The sequence below is a fragment of the Oncorhynchus clarkii genome, chromosome 7 (genome assembly GCF_045791955.1).
Source record: "Oncorhynchus clarkii lewisi isolate Uvic-CL-2024 chromosome 7, UVic_Ocla_1.0, whole genome shotgun sequence".
Lineage (NCBI taxonomy): Eukaryota > Metazoa > Chordata > Actinopteri > Salmoniformes > Salmonidae > Oncorhynchus > Oncorhynchus clarkii.
This window is the reverse complement of record NC_092153.1, coordinates 62,663,572-62,686,657: the sequence shown is the minus strand read 5'-3', so window position 1 is coordinate 62,686,657 and position 23,086 is coordinate 62,663,572. Positions and strand designations below refer to the sequence as shown.

Below are 23,086 nucleotides of genomic sequence, written 5' to 3'. Positions count from 1 at the left end.
CACATATCAACACTATAGCCACCAGAGCAAGATGCAATTTCACTGACTGAAAACACATTCTTGAAATTGACATAAAAGTGATCAGGTGCGCAGATTAATCAAAATGTAAAATCATAATTTTACATTGAAATGTGAAGGACATTAGAACTCTTTTGAGCCTCACCCCAATCTGTTTTTTGGATTTAACTAATGTTTGGGCACAAACACACCAAGACAGTAGTGAAGAGGACATGACAACACCTTTTCCCCCTCAGGAGACTGAAAAGATTTGGCATGGGTCCCCAGATCCTCAAAAAGTTCTACAGCTGCCCCATCGAGAGCATCTTGACCGGTTGCATCACCGCCTGGTTTGGTAACTGCTCGGCATCTGATCTTAAGGCGCTCCAGAGGGTAGTGAGCGCGGCCCAGTACGTCACTGGGGCCAAGCTTCGTGCCATCCAGGACCAATATACTAGGCGGTGTCAGAGGAAAGCCCAAAAAATGGTCAAAAACTCCAGTCACCCAAGTCATAGACTGTTCTCTCTGCTACCACGTGGCAAAGCTTGTATGCCCTTAGGCGTATACACTGTAGCTCTCTCAAGAACCAGAGTTCAGTTAGTGACCACAGAACTACAGTCTCCCGGGACACACAGAACTCCGGTCTATGAATATCAGACACATAGAGATCGCCCCCTAGTGACGGGATAGAGCTCTTACAGATGCAGGAAAGGCCTCATTTCCTGAGGCCCAGTAGCATGCTCCGACATACGCTGCAGTACACAGGCTTGTTAAAGTACTTCATCCTCCAGACGTGCTGCCTGTCCATTTCTGCCATCTGAGCGAGGAGAGAGAGATCGAAAAGAAAGAGAGGAAGAGGCAGGGTTCCTTGTTAAAAACAGTCAAGTAAACAGTGGGGTAGTCTCGTTGCATGGTAGACTCATAGCGAAGGAGACACTGTGGCTGTGTGAAGAGATGAACAGCATGGTATAGTAAACAGCACACCAATCCAAACAAGTATCTATTGTATGTGTGTACAGACTTATTTCTGATACAGTCCTGTCAACAAAGTATGAGGGCCATGAATAGATAGATTTTGGATAAGACAGGGACAAGATAAGACATAACTGGATAAGACATAACTTTGGGGTGACATTTAAAAGTATAATCTCAAACAGAATTGAATAAAGCTTTATCAAGATGTACAGTAGTTGAACCATAGAGCACATAACAAATGTTCTAGGACATAAGGGTCTATTGTCATATGCTGAATTGTGTATACTGATTGAGTTAACCAGAGGAGCCAGAGTCTGACTGTCGGTGCTTCTTGTCTTGAGTCCCAGCAGCACCAGCAGGGGCACATTGTTAATCCCAGCATTGATGACCTTCATCATGTCCTTCAGCACCTTAGGGACCAATCAGAGTAGTTAGGCTTCCATTGTTCCTGGTTCCCTGCCAATCAGAGTAGTTAGACACCCACCGTTTCTGGTTCCTGACCAATCACAATGCATGCCAAGTCTCACTGCGCTGCTGTGAGTGGACATCACTTCAAATTTCATTTCGTAAATTCATTTATTGGAATTGAATTTAAACCCAACCCAGCTAAATACTGTTAACGTTAACCACTCATAGCTATTCATTAAAACTCTCTAACCAGGAACTTGCCCAAGGACTGTATAACTGAATGCTGCTGAGTGTAGATTTTGGGCCCAATTCAATCAAGACCGGTAACTAGGTTACTGGGATGAGACAAAACAATTTGAGAAAGTGTATATTTAGATTAATGTGGTCTAATTCTTTCCATGAAAATAATGCTTGCTCCGTCGATCAAAAAGAAAGGCATAATAATTCCAACATCAAAACATCAACACTTGCTAACCTGTCCCTGAAACCTGACGGGTAAACTACAAAGCAGATTGGTTAGATGTACTACGAATCTAGCTAGCTTCAGTTAGCTTCACATTTCAGCTCAGGCTTCATCCATATTACGAAGGGGGATATTGGTTCTGCCTCCACTGCAAACTCCAGCCAGGCTTGTAACTATCACGTTTCAGGTATGACCCAAATGCAGACTGTGTCGTTTATTACAGCAACAGGGGCAGGCAAACGACTGGTCAGGTCAGGCAGAGGTCGGTAATCCAGAGTAGTGGGGTAAAGGTACAGGACAGCAGGCAAGCTCAGGGCAGACAGAAAGGTCAAAACCGGGAAAACTAGAAAGCAGGAACAAATGAGAGACAGGATCAGAGGGAAAAATGCTGGTAGGCTTGACAAAACAAAACGAACTGGTAACAGACAAACCCGAGAACACAGGTATAAATACACAGGGGATAATGGGGAAGATGGGCGACACCTGGAGAGGGGTGGAGACAAGCACAAAGACATGTGAAACAGATCAGGGCGAGACACATACTGGATAAGGTCTGACAAAATGACAAGATGCTAAGTGTGTGGCGAAATCCTGCACGGAGCCTTCACCATGCGCTGCCACTTTAAGAGCGCATCAGCAGTAAGGAAGGAGGAAATAAAAGACAGCTCTTTCAGCGCTCTGGGAAGGAGCGACAATTTGATTGTGTCTGCTATGCTGCAGATGTCCTTGTTTATTGTCAGCGTGTGTAGTTTATCAAGTATTTAACTCAAACATCGGTGTGACCGCTCTAGGTCGTGGTTGTTTTCGTTTGGGACCGCACCGGTTATGGCTCGCATGGATTAGTAGTAACATTGTTGCGAAGCTTTGATATACAAACCAACAAACCATCAGACAGTACACCGGCAAGCCTGAAGACCACAGCTAAGATCTCCCTAGTTCTCGTTCTCTCTTTCCTCTATCGTTCCAGTGCTTTACCCTGCAACAGACTTAATATTTTTCAAATGCACTTCCCATTGATGTTTGTTAGAGCTGGACTATTGCCCTGCCAGAAGTATTTGGGTGAACATTTTAGTTAAAAGGGAGGTTGCTTGCAAGTTGTGTATTGTTATTTGAACTGTATTGAGGTGGGGTGTACTAATGACATGTGTCTGAGAAGATTGTGGACATTTCTTAAGGCCTTTGTTTTGTCTATGAACACACACCCCCCCCCCCCATTCACACCCTCTGCACTCCACTGGAAGGTAATACAGATTATTGCAAATCCTCTGATGACTGGGTTCTTTCTTGTAAATTGTTACTATGAAGTTGCCGTTCAATTGCTTTGCCATTATTATTGTATGAGGTATTATTGGTGGGGTTACCCCTGTGCTGTGACGTGGGTTGATATGGTGTGTTCTCTTTTCTCTCCACTGGCTATCTGGCAAACAGGCTACACTCTCTAGGCAGTCTCTTCTGCTGATGTGTGTGGGTCTGGTAGTGGTACTCTCTATTCCACTCTTTTCCTTTCGGCATGGTTAATATCTGCCTGGTGCCCGAACAAAATCGTTATAGTTCCGTATACACAGAAATCTTGCTTGTTTGTAGGTGACCAAATACTTATTTTCCACCATATTTTACAAATAAATTCATTAAAAATCCTACAATGTGATTTTCTGGATTTGTTTTCCTAATTTTGTCTGTCATAGTTGAAGTGTACCTATGATGAAAATTACAGGCCACTCATCTTTTTAAGTGGGAGAACTTGCACAATTGGTGGCTGACTAAATACTTTTTTGCCCCACTGTATGTAAAGAAAAAAGTATTTAATAAACATTTCATTCATTCAGATCTAGGATGTGTTATTTTAGTGTTCCCTTTATTTTTTTGAGCAGTGTACATCATATAGAAAGTACATTTCAGTCAAGTTGAAGTCATTTACTGAGCTGTCCAGGAGTCCGTTGCCATCTGTCGTAAAGTTTGAAAGTAACTGAAAGCAAAAGGCTAAGAAATGAGTAAATCGATAACAAATCCTTTGTTTCCACTCTCTGCTCCCTGTCTCTCCTCACTGGTGAAATGAAAGCAGCTAAAATATAAACTTATCGGGGAACACAAACTATCACCAATTACATTGGTGAAAAGACAGTAGGCTACTCAGTACTCACGTTCCAGTTTGTCTGGCGTCTCTTCCTCCTCCATCACAGAGAAGTAACATGACACATCTTTGAGGTAGACTTGACCTGAAAGACAAAGCCAGGAGTTTATTCAGATGTTTAGCAATTGGAATTTTATCCACTTCCTGCCCATATCAATAAAGGAGCCATTTACAGTATGCATCAAAGTATAACATATTGTTGGGCTATCGTAAACTCATGAATGTTCACATCAATGCAGTCACTTTTTAAGAGCAATTGATGGGCATTGAGGGTATACGTAAGATACAGTGCCTAGTGAAGGCAGGCAGGGGTCGATAATCCAGAGTAGTGGGGCAAAGATACAGGACGGCAGGCAGGCTCAGGGTCAATTCAGGCAGAGGTCGGTAATCCAGAGGTGGGGCAAAGGTGCAGGCAGAGTGGTCAGGCGGGCAGGGACAGGGACAGGACAGGCAAGGGTCAAAACCCAGGGAAAGAGACTGGGGAAAAGCAGGAGCTGATACAAAAAACGCTGACAAAGAACACTGGTATAAATACACGGGATAATGGGGAAGATGGGCGACTCCTGGAGAGGGGTGGAGACAAGCACAAAGACAGGTGAAACAGATCAGGGTGTGACAGTACCCCCCCCCCCTCAAGGGGCGCCACTTGGCGTCCTACCTGGGCGCACACCTGGTTGAACGGGGTGACGGCGGTGGACGTCAGCGATGAAGACTGGGTCCAGGATGTCTCTAGCGGGGATCCAGCCCCTCTCCTCCGGGCCATAAATCTCCTAGTCAACCAGGTACTGGAATCCCCTGCCCCGCGGTTGAACACTCTGGAGACGTCTCACCGTGTAAGTCGGTTGGCCGTCGATGAGACGGGGGAGAGGGGTGGGCCTGGAAACAGTAGACAAAGGGCTGTGAGACATGGGTTTAACTCGGGACACATGAAAGGTGGGGTGTATACCAAGGGTACGGGGAAACAGACGAACAGCAGAGGGACTAATCGTTTTGAGATGGGAAACGGGCCAAAAAACCAGGGGGAGAGATTGCGGGATTCCACCCGGAGGGGCAGATCCCGGGTGGATAGCCATACCTTCTGCCCGAGACGATGCCGGAGTCTGATAGCGATCCGCTTGTCGTTGATACCTGAAGGTGGTCTTGAGGAGGGCCGACCTGGCTCTCCTCCAGGTACGACGACAGCGGTGGACAAACATCTGGGCAGAAGGTACGCCGACCTCTACCTCCTGCTCGGTGAAGAGCAGGGGCTGATACCCCGGGGAACATTCAAAGGGTGATAGGCCCGTGGCAGAGCAGGGAAGGGTTGTGTATTCCACCCACACAAGCTGCTGGCTCCAGGTGGTGGGGTTGGCGGAGACCAGGCAGCGCAAAGTTGTCTCAAGGTCCTGGTTGGCTCGCTCCGACCTGCCATTGGACTGGGGGTTGAACCCAGAGGACAGGCTGGCCGACGACCCAATGAGGGTGCAGAACGCCTTCCAGAACCCGGGACGAGAACTGAGGGCTCTGTTCGGAGACCATGTCCATGGGCAGTCCATGGATCCGGAAAACGTGCTGCACCATGAGCTGGGCTGTTTGTGGTTGGTTCATATGAACGCATGTTCTGCCCCTTCCAGCCAGTGTCTCCATTCCTCCAAAGCCATCTTCACTGCGAGAAGCTCACTATTTCCCACATCGTAGTTTTTCTCCATGATGTTGAGGCGATGGGAGAAGGCGCAGGGATGTAGCTTCAGGTCCAGGGCAGAACGCTGTGACAGGACCTTCCCCACTCCTACATTCGACACATCGGCCTCCATCACGAACTGATGGGAAGAGTCAGCATGAACCAGGATGGGAGCAGTGGTGAAGCGGTGTTTGAGGTCCCGGAACACCCGGTCAGCAGCCTTGGGAAAAGTGAGTGTTGACAGGGGGGAAGCCAGGGTGCTGTAACCGCGGATGAAGCGGCAATAGAAGTTGGCGAACCCCAGGAAAAGTTGCAGCTGCACCCTGGACGGGGCCAATCCACCACAGCTCTCACCTTCCCGGGATCCCTCTGGACACTCCCAGCGGAGATGATGTACCCCAGAAAGGGGATGGTGGAGCGATGGAACTCACACTTCTCTGCCATAACAAACAGCTGGTTCTCCAGGAGGCGTTGAAGAACCTGTTGGACGTGGGGCATGTTCTTGGGGGGAGCCGGAGAAGACGAGGATGTAATCGATGTAGACGAAGATGAACCGGTTAAATATGTCACGGGGAACATCATTTACCAGAGTCTGGAACACAGCAGGGGTGTTGGTGAGGCCAAATGGCATGCCCAAATACTCGTAATGGCTGCTGGCCATGTTGAAGGCGGTCTTCCACTCATCCCCCTCCTGTATTCTCACCAGGTGGTAGGCGTTCCGTAGATCCAGCATGGAAAACACGGTGGCCCGCTGGAGCAGCTCGAAAGCCGAGGAGATGAGTGGTAGCGGGTAGCAGTTCTTCACCGTTATGTCATTGAGTCCCCGGTAGTCGATGCACGGGTGCAGGGTCTTGTCCTTTTTCACAAATAAGAACCCTGTGCCGGCGGGAAAGGACATATAAATCCTGCAGTACAGTTGTCACCGGGGCGGAATGGAGCTAGGGAGAAGGTCAATCCAGCAGTCATATGGTCGGTGCGGCGGAAGCGAAGTGGGCCGGGCGTTGTTGAACACCTCCCAAAGGTCCTGATACTCCGCGGGAATAGTGGAGAGGTCTGGGGAACCTTCCGAGCCCCCAGGAAGATGTCCCGGGGCAGGTTGCGCTGACTTCAGACACTGGGCGAGGCAGAACAGACTCCAGCCCATGATGGCACCAGTAGACCAGTTGATGAGGGGATTGTGTCGCTGAAGCAAGGAGAATCCCAATACCAAGGATCATCAAAAGTTGTGCTATAAATTCTCGGACAACCCAAAGATTCCTAGATGCCCTTCCAGACTCCCTTGGCCTACCCAAGCACGTCATAGTACAAAAATCAGTTAACCACCTAACTGAGAAACTCAATTTAACCTTGCGTAATACCCTAGATGCTGTTGCACCCCTAAAACAAAAAAACATTTGTCATAAGAAACTAGCTCCCTGGTATACAGAAAATACACGAGCTCTGAAGCACTCTTCCAGAAAATTGGAACGGAAATGGTGCTACACCAAACTGGAAGTCTTCCGACTAGCTTGGAAAGACGGTACCGTGCAGTATCGACGAGCCCTCACTGTTGCTCGATCATTATATTTTTCCAACTTAATTGAGGAAAATAAGAACAATCCAAAATGTAATTGTTGATACTGTCGCAAAGCTAACTAAAAAGCAGCATTCCCCAAGAGAGGATGGCTTTCACTTCAGCAGTGATAAATTCATGAACTTCTTTGAGGAAAAGATCATGATTATTAGAAAGCAAATTAGATTCTTCTTTAAATCTGAGTACTCCTCCAAAGCTCAGTTGTATTGAGTCTGCACAACTCTGCCAGGACCTAAGATCAAGGGAGACACTCAAGTGTTTTAGTACTATATATCTTGACACATTGATGAAAATAATCATGGACTCTAAACCTTCAAGCTGCATACTGGACCCTATTCCAACTAAACTACTGAAAGAGCTGCTTCCTGTGCTTGGCCCTCCTATGTTGAACACATATCCACCGGATGTGTACCAAACTCACTAAAAGTGGCAGTAACATAGCCTCAGTTTGAAAAAGCCAAACCTTGACCCAGAAAATATAAAAACCTAAATCGGCCTATATCGAATCTCCCATTCCTCTCAATAATTGTAGAAAAAGCTGTTGCACAGCAACTCGCAGCCTTCCTGAAGACGCACAATGTATATGAAACGCTTCAGTCTGGTTTTAGACCCCATCATAGCACTGAGACTGCACTTGAAGGCGTCAGACCGAGGCTCTGCATCTGTCTTCGTGCTCCTAGACCTTAGTGCTGCTTTTGACACCATTGATCACTACATTCTTTTGGAGAGATTGGAAACCCAAATTGTTCTACATGGACAAGTTCTGTCCGTGTACCGACAACTACTGATCACAACTACTGGCCAAAATGACTGACCACAATCACTGACTACAAACAAAAACAACAAAACTACTGACCACAGCTACAGACCAGATCTGACCACAACCACAATTTCTGATCAAAACTACTGACCATAACCACACAAATACTGACCACATAACTACTGACCACAACCACAAGACTTCTGACCACAGCTACTGGCAACAACCACACAACTTCTGACTACAACCACTGATCACAACCACACAACTTCTGACCAAAACCTCAACTACTGAACACAATCACAGAACTACTGCCCACAACCATACAACCACACAACTTCTGATCACAATCACACAAGGTGGCTTATGGTTGAGAAATTAAAATTCAATTCTCTGGCAACAGCTCTGGTGGACATTCTTGCAGACAGAATGCCAATTGCATGCTCCCTCAAAACTTGAGACATCTGAGGCATTGTATTGTGTGATGAAACTGCAGAATTTAGAGAGTGGTCCTTTAAAGTCCCCAAGCACAAGGTGCACCTGTGTAATGATCATGCTGTTTAATCAGCTTCTTGATATGCTACACCTGTCAGGTGGATGGGTTATCTAGGCAAATGAGAAATGCTCACTAACAGCGATGTATTTGTGCAATTTAAACAAAAAACAGAAATACTATTTTTGTGCGTATTTAAATATTTCTGGGATCTTTTATTTCAGCTCATGAAACGAGACCAACACTTTACATGTTGCGTTTACATTTCTGTTCAGTGTAGATCCGTCTCTTTACACTACCATAAGTATCTCTTGGACCTAGTTTGTGTCGTCAAAGTAGTGTAGTGTAAAGACGCCCTTAGATTCAGACTCTATTGTGTTCTATGTAAGCCATTGTTACAAATATTTATACAACTTGAGTTGAGAAAATAAAAATAGATACATTCAACTGAATTATAAGTGAATTGTATATACATTTAAACAGGCATAACAGTCATTATAAGGGAATAATACTTACATGAGTATTAATAACAGCCTACCCATCACCATTATTAACTTGTTTTGGAACATCAAATTACACTGTAGGTTAGTGTCCAAAATCAGTTCTAACCTTGTTAGTCAAACAAGTCCAAGGCGTCGTGTTAGATAGGCGCCATAGCCTACACATTGTGTGTTATCGGCAGATGGTCATAGCTCTTTCACTAGGCCACATTTGATTACAGGTGGAGATTAATCAATTATAAGGGAATGTAAGAACAGCTTACTTTGCATAAATACCTTGAAGTAAGTCCTAATAGATGGCAAAGGTGACGAGGGACAAGTGGACCTGAAAGAAACCCTGTGTCCTGTTGGGGAATAATCAGAATTAGTTGGTAACATAGGTAAGATGTTTTATATTCATCATATGTTTGTAAGTTACTTCTCATCAGAATGTGTTTGTATAATACTGTGGCGGGGTTGCAGTATCTGTTCTATGTCAAGACTAAGTTGCTTGGGCCGGAGAGAGAGGAGAGGTCAAGCGTGTATCTCTTGGCTCCACAATGTCTGTGTGCCAGTCAGTGTGTCTCTGTGATCTTGTCAAGATAGGATGGATTTGATATATGCCTGTTGATATGGAGGATTGGTTTATGGTTCTGAGTTTGAGAAAAGAGCATAGTTTAGGAGACAAAGCTGAACGATATATTATGCCTATGCTGTCTGGCTATGTGTGTCTTTTGCTATTAAAGGATCTCAGTTGCAATGTGTAAGGGACTCTCAGAGAATTCATTGATAGACACGGAATTGATCTGAGAGTCACAGGGTTGTGATAGAGCTCATATAATTAAAGATGGACTTTGTGATAACTAACTCTGACTTGTGTGTGGTTTGCTCTCATGATTTGGTAAATAGAGGAAATTTCCACGACAGTCCACAGCAGAATTCAGCCGAACATGGATGAAGTTAGGTGGCCATAGCAGTAGCGTAGCCGTCCTAAGTGAGTAGATGTTTTTAGTGTATTAGGGCCTTACATAAACGGATTTAGTGGGTGGGGAGGGGTTTGCCGCCAGCTTGCAACAAGTTACACTAGCACCACCTTGGTGACAATATAGGACGGATCCTACGTATATATTTATGCGATAAGGGGTTAAAGTAATCCATTGGGACAGGAGGCCCTTTTTGCAGTTGAATTTGTCTTTTGACAAAGGATAACTGACAGAATACTCCAGATTAAAAATACAAGAGCCACAGAATCACTGTCATCAAGAAGAGTGGATAGGTTAGAAAGGATACAATGTAGCTTCTCAGGGCACAGCAGGTAGAATATTTCCTCATCAATACATGAACAAGTTGAGACATGGTTTAGGCCATTACAATGTAATGTTTTTCATTGGGGAAGATTTCCCCTTGTATTTGGAAATAAAGTGTGTTGTTATAAAACAAATTAACACAATACAACAATCCAAACCACCAGGAATTCTTATCTGCTTTTAATGAAAACATATCTCGCAAAATAAAACTATGGATAGATACTGAACTGGAAGTGCATCAGTATGTGAATATTGATATATGATGGACATTTACAATAAATGTGTAATTCTAACCCAGTTGTGTGGTATTATTATCATCAAGTCAGTATGGCATCATCACAGTAACACACTAGTTCACATGAATAAGCAAAAAAGGTAGACAGGTGCAGCCCAAAACCAATTTAAAATATCAGGGATACTTTCAGTTCGATTAAACGTTTGCTACGGTGTGTGACGGTTTGTCCTCAAAAACCTTCTACTTTCTTGAACCAACTTTGATGTGCGTTTACTCTGATTGGTAGGGTGTGACTTTTTTTTTATTTAACTAGGCAAGTCAGTGAAGAACAAATTCTTATTTTCAATGACGGCCTAGTGGTTTAACTGCCTTGTTTAGGGGCAGAATGACAGATTTTTACCTTGTCAGCTCGGGGATTCGATCTTGCAACCTTTCGGTTACTAGTCCAACGCTCTAATCACTAGGCTACCCTGCCACCCCATGAAGCAATGAGTGACGTATTTAAAAGGGCAGAGGCCATGCTGACTGAGTTCCCCAACCCAATCGCTCCCCGTTTATTCAACTGGTCGTTGAAAAAAACAGCACCATTTCCATTTAATTGAATGTTACACACCATTTCCCCCCGTACTGAATGCAGCCCAGTTCCTGACTAGTCCACACCATCAAACTGTAGCAAAACATTTTGCAACGAAAACTAGCATTTCTTACTGGATAAGTTCAGGTTCGTCCCTTCCAATATTAGGAGAAGCTACATGATATACAGTGATGTGTTAGTGACATGCTAGTTGACAACGATTAAAATAAACCAAACCTAAATAATAAAATAAAACAGAACAGACTTTTGGCTGATGTTATTTTGTACATAAATGCTTTGGTAGCCTCTGAGTCTTTATTTTCATACAAATTGGACCCACTTCAAACCAACTACATAAATATCATAAGAAAAACAGTTCAAACACAGGACTAACTCAGACAAATCATATACAACAATAACATCACAAAAAACACAATGTGTGAAACTCAAACCAAAAGAAAGTTCCAAGTCTTCACTGTCCATCTACTACTCCTACCAGAAGTGACATTCCTGATTAGCTCTGCATCCCGAGGATGAACAAGGGCATTCCTGATTAGCTCTGCATCCCGAGGATGAACAAGGGCATTCCTGATTATTTCCGCATCGCGAGGATGAACAAGGTCTGTTGTTGACAAAGGGGAAGGTGAAACCATATTAAATGTGATACTGTAATGATGGAAAATGTAAATTGGTCCTTCCCCACCAAAATGTGATAAAACACACTGCATTTACATTCAGCGCACCCCCCCCCCCCCCCCCCCCCCCGCATCTATGTGCATACTGGGGCTCACATACAGCAGAGCACATCCAATAGGATTCACTTAACCAATCCAAGCATGCATTCCTTCTCCTGAACAGGAAATAATCCACATTTCTCAGCCCAGGGAGGAGAGAGAGTGCCATGGAAATAGATACAGAGAGCATTGATTATGCAAGAATGGGCTGTCATCAGTCAGGATGTGGCCCAGAAGTTGATTGACAGCATGCCAGGGTGGTTTGCAGAGGTCTTGAAAAAGAAGGGTCAACACTGCAAATATTGACTCTTTGCATCAACTTCATGTAATTGTCAATAAAAGCCTTGGACACTTATGAAATGCTTGTAACTATACTTCAGTATTCCAAAGTAACATCTGAGAAAAATATCTAAAGACACTGAAGCAGCAAACTTTGTGGAAATTAATATTTGTGTCATTCTCAAAACTTTTGGCCACGACTGATTGAGACACGATCACAGCTCTCTTTTTTTATTAGTGGGAATTCAACAGATTTTTATCTGAATTCCTGGTGATTTTAGTATTTTTTGGACCAAAAAACTAAAATCCCCCCAAAATTGCTAAAAGCCCCCCAAAAGCCCCCCCAAATTGCTAAAAACAACACTTGAAGGCTAGTTTTGGCTCGTGGGCCACCTGTTGCCAACCTCCTGCCCTATACCAGTCTACTGGTGATGGTGTCATATCTCCCTAATCCCTGCTTTGTCATTGGCTCTTCCCCTCCTCTTACAGGCACCCTATTCCCTTTATAGTGCACTACTTTTGACCAGGGTCCATAAGGAACAGGGTACCATTTGGGATGCAACCGTAGTGTTACAGCATCCCCTGCTCCCTCCTCTACTCAGTTCAGGTCAGTCAGAAGTCTCCCCTCTGCTCTCCACCACCTTCAGCCGGGTCATAGTATCTCCTCCACCCCGTGGGCGAAGATCATGACCAGGCCTGGCTCCAGGATCATGTCCTCACCCATATGCTGGTTCTCACAGGCCATCACCACCACTGCTTGTTTCCCGGGGATATGCTTGGCCACGTAATTCTCATAGTAGCGCCGGTTCATCTGCCGCGTCTCCAGCGTGGCCAGGCCGGCGGGCCAGTTCCTCTCGTGGGCGTTCTCGATCAGGTCGTTGACGATGGAAGGCGGGCAGCCACTGTCAATGAGTGAGCGCTTGATGACCGCCTGGAGGACAGCGTCCGGTGTCGAGATCATGCCGCCCCAGCGGGTGACGCGCGCTGGCTGGAGGGAGTTCACCCACCTAGGAGGGGAAGTTGAGGAGAGGATGAGGGGGGGGGGGGGGACTGGGATATTATGATGGCTATTTCAATCATGTAATACCAACTAGATGTGTCCTAATACGTAGTTATTATAATCATATAGAAATGGGACGATAAACCGGAAGTGATCAACACCGACCATAAAGAATACTTATCACAGGCCTTTTGCTGATATTGTTCATTACAATAAGTATCCTATACTTGATAAATGTGAAGTTTGAAATGAAATAAGTTGATGGATACCACAACCATCAGACTAATAGCTAGAAATAATTTAAAGGGAAGAAAAACTAAAACTGGTGCACATTAATGTTATAAACTTATTGTTCCATTTATCGTTATCGCATCAATTCAAACAATTTATTACGATAAGGATTTTTGTCTATATCGCCCAGCTCTATAATTATCACTTAAATTAATTATGCCTAAAAAAGGTGGAAAATGATGCAGCGTAGTAAGTTAAACTGTCTGATTGTAAAGTGTTCTGTGCAATTGAGTATTGCACCACAGTGCTTAATAATCCACTCACTCCAGGATCTCATTGTACTCAATAGTCTCTTCGAGGTTCTGCAGGTTGGGGTTGGCACTGCGGATGGCTCTCATGTATGCCTTCAACAGCTGGATGTCCCGTTTCTGGAGGCAGGGAGGAGACATCACACTGGGCTTGCAGACCACGCTGCCGCAACATTACACAAACACTCGGATGTACAAGCACTGACACACACGCGTGAAAGCATACATACGCATACACAAACACACCCTGACGCACACACACGTATAACTGCAGACACACACGCAGACCTGCTCTGCTAGCTGGTGCTTGTGTTCAGCAGCAGTCTTGTCCAGGTCGGTGACCTTGCCCTGCTGTTGCTGCACCACGCTGCGCAGGTGTTTGATGCAGTTGTGGCTGGACACCTCGTCTTTAGGCATCTCCAGTCTGAAGGGACGTAGGGAGGACATAACAGCTGCTCAGCCGACTCACCTACAGCCCCAGTAAACTACAACCTTTAGTCAATACCCTACCCCCACAGCCCTGTTGACCCACTAACCCAGAGCTACTGTCGTAACACCACTCGCCTACAGCAGAGTTTCCCAATCCGATTCTTGCGCCACTCTTGGGGTTGTGCTCATGCTCCCTCATATAGATGAAGTTTACAGTTAAACAGCTTTGCCTACATAATTTATATAAAGGATTAACAAAACATGCTCTAAAATAGAGCCTTGAGGAACCCCTTTGTTGGAGCCAACCCCACTCACCCGCAGCCCTGCTCGCACTGGAAGGGCCTCTTGGGGTTGTGCTGGCAGTCCCTGAGGTGCGACTGCAGCTGGTCGAGGCGCAGCACGGCGGTGCAACCGAAGCCAGCGTTGTCGCAGGTGATCTGCAGCTTGGACAGCATGTTGCGCATGATGCGGGGCACGGGGCGCAGGTGGGCCAGCGTCACCACGCTGCGGTCCACGGGGCATATCTGCTGCTGGGAGAACCACTGGGTGATGCAGGCATTGCAGAAGGCGTGCTCGCAGTGAGGGGCCTAAGGATGGAAGGAGTGTCACACACGTAGGAAGAAAGGGACAGCAAACAAAGACCCGCTCCGGTGAAAAAGCACTGTGTTGTTAGAAATAGATTTTCAGTTGATAATATAAAATGTATAATATGACAATTCTTCTGTTAAAAACATGTTTTGACAGCGAGAGACATGCCGATTCAAATGTCAAATTATTGGAATGACTAGATGTAGGGTTGGGCGATATTGCCTAAAAATCATACAGATTTTTTCAAACTTATGGGCGATTCACGGAATACACTGGGTGTACAAAAAAATAACCTGTCCTTTCCATGACATAGCTTTCACCTTGATTCACCTGGTCAGTCTATGATCCCTTATTGATGTCACTTGTTAAATCCACTTCAATCAGTGTAGATGAAGGAGAGGAGACACGTTAAAGATGGATTTTTAAGCCTTGAGACAATTGAGAGAGAATGGACAACACAAAAGATTTATAAGTGCCATTGAAAGGGGTATAGTAATAGGTGCCAGGCGCTCCGGTTTGAGTGTGTCAAGAACTGCAACACTGCTAGGTTTTTCACGCTCAACAGTTTTCCGTGTGGACTAAAAATGGTCCACCACATAAAGGACACCCCACCAACTTTACACAACTATGGGAAGCTTTGGAGTCAACATGGGCCAGCATTCCTGGGGAATGCTTGACACCTTGTAGAGTCCACGGCCGATGAATTGTGACTGTTCTGTGGGCAAAAGGGGGTGCAATTCAATATTAGGAAGGTGTTCCTAATGTCTTGTACACTCAGAGCAAGCTTTGTTGTACAATTAAAAGGTAAAATACACTGCATTTAAAACAGTCAACAATAATGAATGAATGCAGGGCGTGTGAAATTATTTCTAGACTAAATGTAAGCCTTCCACAACCGTAAGACCCACTAATAATTACATTATTTTATCAAAATAATAAATAAAATAAATCAGCTTTTTTGCAATAGTCACTGATCTGAAAATATATTTTTGTTACAAATTTAACCAGAACCATGAATTATGCGCATTCACCAATAATGACTAACTTCTTGTAGCGGGCATTATAGAAAATTAAAACAGGTCTCATAAACAATCTCAAGCCCACATGCTAGTGAGTTGCCAGGTAATCTTTATGTTTTAAGTCTAGACAACTTGGATCTATGTGCTAGCTAACAAGGTAGGACAGTTCAATTGTTATGAACGCACCCTTCTGTCCGTCTCTAACTGTTTAAATAGCATGCTAGCCTCTTCACTTTGTTCAGATGCTGAAATCAAGTGGCCGACCTTATTTCTCAGAATGAGAACGAGTTAATGGTAGTGGTAAGTGGTACAGCAATGCACGCACAACAAACTAAGTGTTCATTGATACTCCTGTTATAAACATAAAAAGGATATCTTTAGAAATGTTCACTTCTCCTTTCTTACAGTCAAATAATGTCTCCATGTGTTTCGGTGTCCATATGACCCATTCTGTTGGACCAAATCTCAAATGCAAATAGCGAGTTGAAACTGCTTGTCACAGAGGAAGAAGCGATCGCTCCTCTTTGTTATTGTTGTAAGTAGCAGAGGGAGGGGCTTGTTGTGTTTGGGAGGGCCGTGTGTGTGTGTGTGTGTGTGTGTGTGTGTGTGTGTGTGTGCGCGCGCGCGCGTGTGAAAGTAAATGTGCACACAGCACAGAAAGAGTGGAGGAGACGAGACCAAAAAGAAAACATGAGAACAAACTGACATTTTCATAAATAAAAACATAACATTCTTGCAAAACAGGCCTTTGGAATACCGTGCAAAACCATACATTTGAATGAATTCGATATATTTCCCAGCCCTAACCAGAGGCAGAGAGCATGAAGTATAGCAGTTCTGCTGTGGGTGAAGTGCTCATCAACGCAGGGGTGACGGTACTGATGACATCAGTGCGTGACGCTAAGCTAGCGATGGGCAGGCTAGTTCTGCTGGCTACAATTGCCATTCCCACTCCAGTTCCTGGGTGTGTCAGGAAGAAAGCTACTGGTAGCAATGAATCCCCCAGATACTGAACCTTCTTGCCCTCTGTTCGTCATGCAGTCCCTGGGTAAGTTCCAAATGGCATCCTATTCCCTATATAGTGCACTACTTTTGACCAAGGCCCTGGTCAAAAGTAGTGCATTATAGGGAATAGGGTGCCATTACAGACACGGTCCTAGTTCTGGTTCTTCCCATCTCAGTGGGGGGTTCTGTGCTGCAAAGCTGCTGATTCACACTGGGGCCCCAGAGGGAGTATAAATGATCATCACACAGCTGAGTGCAGATGCAAGCAAACTGAATTCCAATTCTTCCCTCTCTCTCAGTATACCATGTCCACATTCCTGTACTGCTGCCAGCATTCTGCACAAAGTCCAAGGACAGCTCTGAATGCATAGGCTACATTGACTGGAAGTGACGCTGAACAGTCACACTAGCTCCTTGCTGAATTAACCTACCAACACATGTTCCCACAGACACAGATGCAATCACTCACTCCTAAACACAGTGCAAAACAAAGAACACTAATAACACTAATTGACCAATCCCTAGGCTGGAAAAAGTGTTTTGTACTATAAAAAGCACAATCCAGCAACCATTTGCTCCAAGGGCAAACATGTAGGAAAACAATGCCATCCTCTTCAAGTGTGTCTATTTAAAGCTACTCACCTCATGGTTGGTCTCGATTTGGGAGATTGTTATGTTAGCAACCCTATGCTTTATTTACATTAACAGGACTAAGCATCGCCACTCACTTATTCTATCCTGATTACTTACACCATCTTTACGCACCATTATAAACATAAGGCTCTTCTCATTCATCTAGAACAAGAATGGACAAACCTTCCTTCAGAGCTCATCTCTCCATATTTCCTTCTTCCCCATATCTTCTGTCCTCTCCCATTGCTGTCACTTCATCCCTCTAAAAGTTGATTATCCTGTAAGCTCTCCTCCCTCTGCCCATACCCTTCCTGGCCAAGACGCGATTTAGCCCATTCTCATATGTCTGTTATCGCTCCCACCCCTCCCATACAAGCATTGGATCTTCATCAATAGAGCTTTATCATAGAGAATTAAATTACAAGTCTAGTGATATAATGTATATAGAAATGCAAGAACAGCTTATCAGCAAGAGCACTTCAGACAAGATGATAACCATCTTTCTAGCATCACAAAATAAATGGCCTGCGCACGGCCTACAGGGCTGAAATGTCCTTTTTTCTCCTTTCTCTACGACAAATCGAACAGCATGTGTGTGGTCAACGTGTTGACAAGAACTGGATCCTATTTGACTGAAATGGAACTGAATTCACAACACGCTGACAATTCCTTATTTTTCAGTGACTGAGGCAGCACTGATTTTTTAAAACATTGAATTGCACTGCTTCTCCAATGGCTGAAATGGTACAGATGTGCACGTCACTGACCTGCACAGGCTCCTCCAGGACTCCACTGCAGATGGGGCACAGCAGGTCCTCATCCACTTCCCCCTGGAACCGGGTAACGTCGTAGCCCATGGCACATCCCCAGATCCAACTACAACCTGCAACACAGGTGAGGAAATGGTAAGCCTACAGAGTACAAACCAACATGACAACCTACATGCCAACCCACGTGCAGGATTATAAAACGACATGGAACACCCTCAAAGAAAAAAGTATAGAATTAAATTTGCCAGAACATACCTTCCCTACCGTTACCCTTGTTTACATGAAGCTGCACTGGGGTCGAAACGCAATCAAGGTTACATTAAGACACTGTGGAGCCGGCGCGAGATATTGATTGGAAAACGTACATCAGTGCAGGGATGGGATATGCCACTTATCCAAATTGTACCTTTATCCACACTGCTCCATCGAGAAGGTGTCTTCATGTACCCATGATTGCCTTCCGACTTCAGTGCAGCTCAGTGTAAACAAGCGTAACAGTAGGGTCGATATCTTATCGCTTAGTTCTCAATCATGTTCAAAATAAACAAACCTGTATATACAGTGCATTGACTTATTCCACATTTTGCTGTGTTACAGCCTGAATTCAAAATAGATTAAATAGGCTTTTGTTTCCTGGTGTTTTTGTGATGGTAGAGTGTGCAAAACAAATACCCACTGGATTGATGAAAATAGTCATGATATCATTCTGCCAGGTATGCATAGTCTACTTAGTAGTTAACATTTAATTGAGGAAGTCTCCATCTACCAGACGACCGTTTTCATTAGCATCATTCTTAACGGCTACATAACGTGGTAGACGTGCATCACACACACAGACAGGGGTATTCTCGTTGCCTCTTCAGAAAGTGGCAGGAAATAAGAAATCACTGATGCATTCTGTTGATGTCTTATGATACATTTGGACAGATTAAATCATTTTCAATAAATGTAGTTTATTAAGATCAATACATTGTTGAATATTGTTGAATTCCGTTTTAATGCCTGGATTCCGTGAGGGCCCTAATTATCATATTTACACCAGAATTAGGCTCTCCACTACCCATTGTTCACAATCTTCATCTAATGTTTTCATAATTTATCTGCAGATAATCGACCCCCAAATCCTAGGCCTACCAGTAGCCTATACAAATTAGGAAGCCAAATGAACAGCTCTCACCAATGCGATTCGGTAGACTACACTGACTGACAAGAGATGGCCGCCTCGCTTCGCGTTCCTAGGAAACTATGCAGTTTTTTTTTTACGTGTTATTTCTTACATTGGTACCTCAGGTAATCTTAGGTTTCATTACATACAGTCGGGAAGAACTACTGAATATAAGAGCAACGTCAACTCACCATCAGTACGACCAGGAATATGACTTTCCCGAAGCGGATCCTGTGTTCTGCCTTTCACCCAGGACAAAGGAATGGATCCCAGCCTGCGACTCAAAACAAAGACGTCGTAAAAGAGGGAAACGAAGCGGTCTTCTGGTCAGGCTCCGGAGACGGGCACATCGCGCACCACTCCCTAGCATACTTCTCGCCAATGTCCAGTCTCTTGACAACAAGGTTGATGAAATCCGAGCAAGGGTAGCATTCCAGAGGGACATCAGAGACTGTAACGTTCTTTGCTTCACGGAAACATGGCTCACTCGAGAGACGCTAACGGAATCGGTGCAGCCAGCTGGTTTCTTCACGCATCGCGCCGACAGAAACAAACATCTTTCTGGTAAGAAGAGGGGCGGGGGCGTATGCCTTATGCTTACGAGACGTGGTGTGGTCACAAAAACATACAGGAACTCAAGTCCTTCTGTTCACCTGATTTAGAATTCCTCACAATCAAACTGTCGATCGCATTATCTACCAAGGGAATTATCTTCGATTATAATCACAGCTGTATATATTCCCCCCAAGCAGACACATCGATGGCTCTGAACAAACTTTATTTGACTCTTTACAAACTGGAAACCACATATCCTGAGGCTGCATTCATTGAAGCTGGGGATTTTAACAAGGCTAATCTGAAAACAAGACTCCCTAAATTGTATCAGCATATCGATTGCGCGACCAGGGCTGGTAAAACCTTGGATCATTGCTATTCTAACTTCCGCGACGCATATAAGGCCCTCCCCCGCCCTCCTTTCGGAAAAGCTGACCACGACTCCATTTTGTTGCTCCCTGCCTATAGACAGAGGTTAAAACAAGAAGCTCCCGCACTAAGGTCTGTTCAACGCTGGTCCGACCAATCTGATTCCACGCTCCAAGACTGCTTCCATCACGTGGACTGGGATATGTTCCGCACTGCGTCCAACAACAACATTGACGAATACGCTGATTCGGTGAGCAAGTTCATTAGAAAGTGTATTGAAGATGTCGTTCCCATAGCAACGATTAAAACATTCCCAAACCAGAAACCGTGGATTGATGGCAGCATTCGCGTGAAAAGGCTCTATTTTTGTCTCATCAGACCACATGACCTTCTCCCATTCCTCCTCTGGATCATCCAGATGTTCATTGGCAAACTTTAGACGGGCCTGGACATGCGCTGGCTTGAGCAGGGGGACCTTGCCTGCGCTGCAGGATTTTAATCCATGACGGCGTAGTGTGTCAGTGACTAACGTAATGTCTGGCAAGCCCGACAAACTAGGAAAGGAAATCCTTTGGTTTAGATATCATGGACATACAGTATAACCAGGTTGCATGATTTAGGAATGGCAAAGGGATTAGGGCTGTCCTTGACAAAAAACAAAACCAAAAAAATCTTGGTCTACTGAGTTGTCTGTTCTTTTCGAGAAATCGATTGGTCAAAAGTTTTAAACGTGAATTTTTCCATATATAGACACACCCTGTTTGAATAAAATCAACAATATGTAGGCAACTGAGCTCATCTGATGCTTTAAGCACTGCGATTAAAAATGAACACACTCAAATTACTAAAAAGGAAACCATAGATCAATATAAAAAAAAACAATAAAAAAAAACAGTTCCCGACCCTCCACCTCCCACTGCTGCTGGCCTTCGCAGTTTCTGCCCATTAAGCTCCTGAAGTTGCCAGTAAAAGGCTACACCAACGGTCGGCGACCTTTTCCATTTGGAGTGACAGGTTGTGCGCCAGTTATGAGTTTCATATGCACATTCTCGTGGAACAGTTTCATTTATAATAAAGTCTTCATCTCAAATCAATGTCATGTGGTTAATCAACATTCTATCTAAATTAAAATGATACAAACCTAAAAGTAACTTCTATTGCCATTGCCAATATGTAAAAATAGCCTACATTAAGCCAACAAATAAAAACACTGCAGCTCTCAGGTAGAGAAAATAGACTGATAATTAAAGAAATATATATAAATCACATTGGCTACACATGGCCTGTCTGCAAGGAACTTGAAACATTATATCAACTATTAACTCTGTCTGGCCTGAAGCTCTAGCTAACAAACTTGCAACATTGTATAAAATATTCTGGGCCCTCAGAGTTTCCTGCCTCAGTGAGCTCCTGACAGACAGACACATTCCTTCTTGGACACTGCTCGGCGATGCAAATGACGACTTCCAAATCAGAACAGTCTATCGATTACAGATATAGGCTTGGATGTGGGAAAAGTTCCACTAGGATCTAGAAACTCTGGGCTAGACACTGAGATGAGAAGTATTTTTAGAATTGAAAGCAAAGGGATGTCATTAATAAACAGAATCTACTGCACACCATCTCTCTGATGTGATTTCATTTTGAGATAGCCACTGTTTATGAAGAGTCAAGACTAACTATAAATACACTTACCCACTATAGTGCAAGTGGGTTTTATTTTTGACTAAGACTAGAGTTAGTATGAACATTTATGGTGTGGATACTTCTTGGGTATCAGTGCACTTTGAAATAACTACCTGGATCTATCAAATGGTACTCCAATGAGTTGGAGCATGGATCAACAAGTAAAAGCCCAACATTCTCAATGAATATGGACAATACAACTAAAACACTGACTTTATAGTAATCAATGATCAAAAGGTCAAATTACAGGGTATTTATGGTCACAACTAGGAATCAGCCATTATTGACAGTAACCCTGGAGCAATCAGGATTAAGTAGCTTGCTCAAGGGCAGATCAACAGATTTTACACCTAGACTGCTCGGGGATTTGAACTAGGAATCTTTCAATTATGGGCCCACGCTCTAAACGCAAGGCTACCAGCCGACCCCAGTACCTGTACATGTGTGTTCAATGGCCACTTACCGGTGTCTTTTCTTCCTTGGGCCAGAATCCACAGCCCTCCTACTCATTGAAATTAAGGACCACTGGGGCAGAATTATGGGAAGGAAATGAGCAACCTGGGGCCTAGGTAATGATGTCCTGGAAAAATGAGTCTGGGGAAAAATAGTAACGTTATGCAACGTTGTTGGGATGAATAAAGTTACTGTCCCTTTAAATTTACTTTATAACCAGTTTACGATATGACTAACGTTAGCGCTGTTTGCTACTCATACACGTAACTCATCATTACTGTTCCAAATGGAATACCGTAACGTTAGCTATGTGGCTAGCTGCAAACAGATGAAAGATACTAATTAGAAAATCTGACGAGCCAGTGTGTACGCAAGTTAGCCACAGCTGACTAACTTACGTGAACAAACCTTAGCTAGCTAATGTACAGCTTAGCTGGCCGGAACAAGGTGGAATCACACAGGAAAACGGAGAGAGAGCAAAGCTAGTGATATTTCGTCGAATTGAGAAACGTTACCTCTTGATATAACAATCAATGGTTAAATGGTATTTTAAATTACGTTTGCGTCAGTATTTGGGTTAGCATGCCAGCACGATATCCATTTTTTTCTTGATTCCCGTGACCACATTTCCACGTCCAGCCCTCACTCCTGCAGCTAAGCAACCAAATTGTCAAATCGTTGATTGACAGTTGACTCCACCTATCTTCGGTACGTTCAGTGTCCCTTCTCAGATAAAGGGCCTACCACATGATTATCTCTAAAGCACATCCTATATAGTCCATTTCCATTGGACACAATTTTGATTGA

The 23,086-nt window shown here is 44.2% G+C and overlaps 1 protein-coding gene across 5 annotated transcripts; it reads right to left on the bottom strand.

The window, feature by feature from the left end:
* Positions 1-10,411: 10,411 nt before the first annotated feature.
* On the bottom strand, positions 10,412-22,936 carry LOC139413644 (E3 ubiquitin-protein ligase NRDP1-like). Of its 5 annotated transcripts, none has more exons than XM_071161271.1 (8): positions 22,795-22,936; positions 22,290-22,420; positions 19,408-19,490; positions 18,049-18,164; positions 14,352-14,623; positions 13,896-14,031; positions 13,624-13,727; positions 10,412-13,075 (listed from the first exon to the last, which is right to left on the bottom strand). In XM_071161271.1, exons 2-8 carry the CDS (start codon positions 22,334-22,336, stop codon positions 12,721-12,723), a joined length of 1,113 nt encoding a protein of 370 aa, XP_071017372.1. In that variant the 5' UTR covers positions 22,337-22,420; positions 22,795-22,936; the 3' UTR covers positions 10,412-12,720. The 5 variants fall into 5 exon arrangements, with proteins under 5 accessions (XP_071017372.1, XP_071017371.1, XP_071017373.1 ...); XM_071161270.1 differs by having other exon boundaries at positions 22,838-22,909; XM_071161272.1 differs by lacking the exon at positions 19,408-19,490 and having other exon boundaries at positions 22,838-22,929.
* Between the last annotated feature and the right edge of the window lie 150 nt (positions 22,937-23,086).

Excerpts from the sequence above, each read along its gene's own strand:
- LOC139413644 (XM_071161270.1), bottom strand. The coding sequence starts at position 22,906 with ATGTGGTCACGGGAATCAAGAAAAAAATGGATATCGTGCTGGCATGCT. Across the intron at positions 22,421-22,837 it reads ACCCAAATACTGACGCAAAC|ACTCATTTTTCCAGGACATC; the intron begins GTAATTTAAAAT and ends ATTTTTCCCCAG. Across the intron at positions 14,624-18,048 it reads TCCTGGAGGAGCCTGTGCAG|GCCCCTCACTGCGAGCACGC; the intron begins GTCAGTGACGTG and ends TTCCATCCTTAG.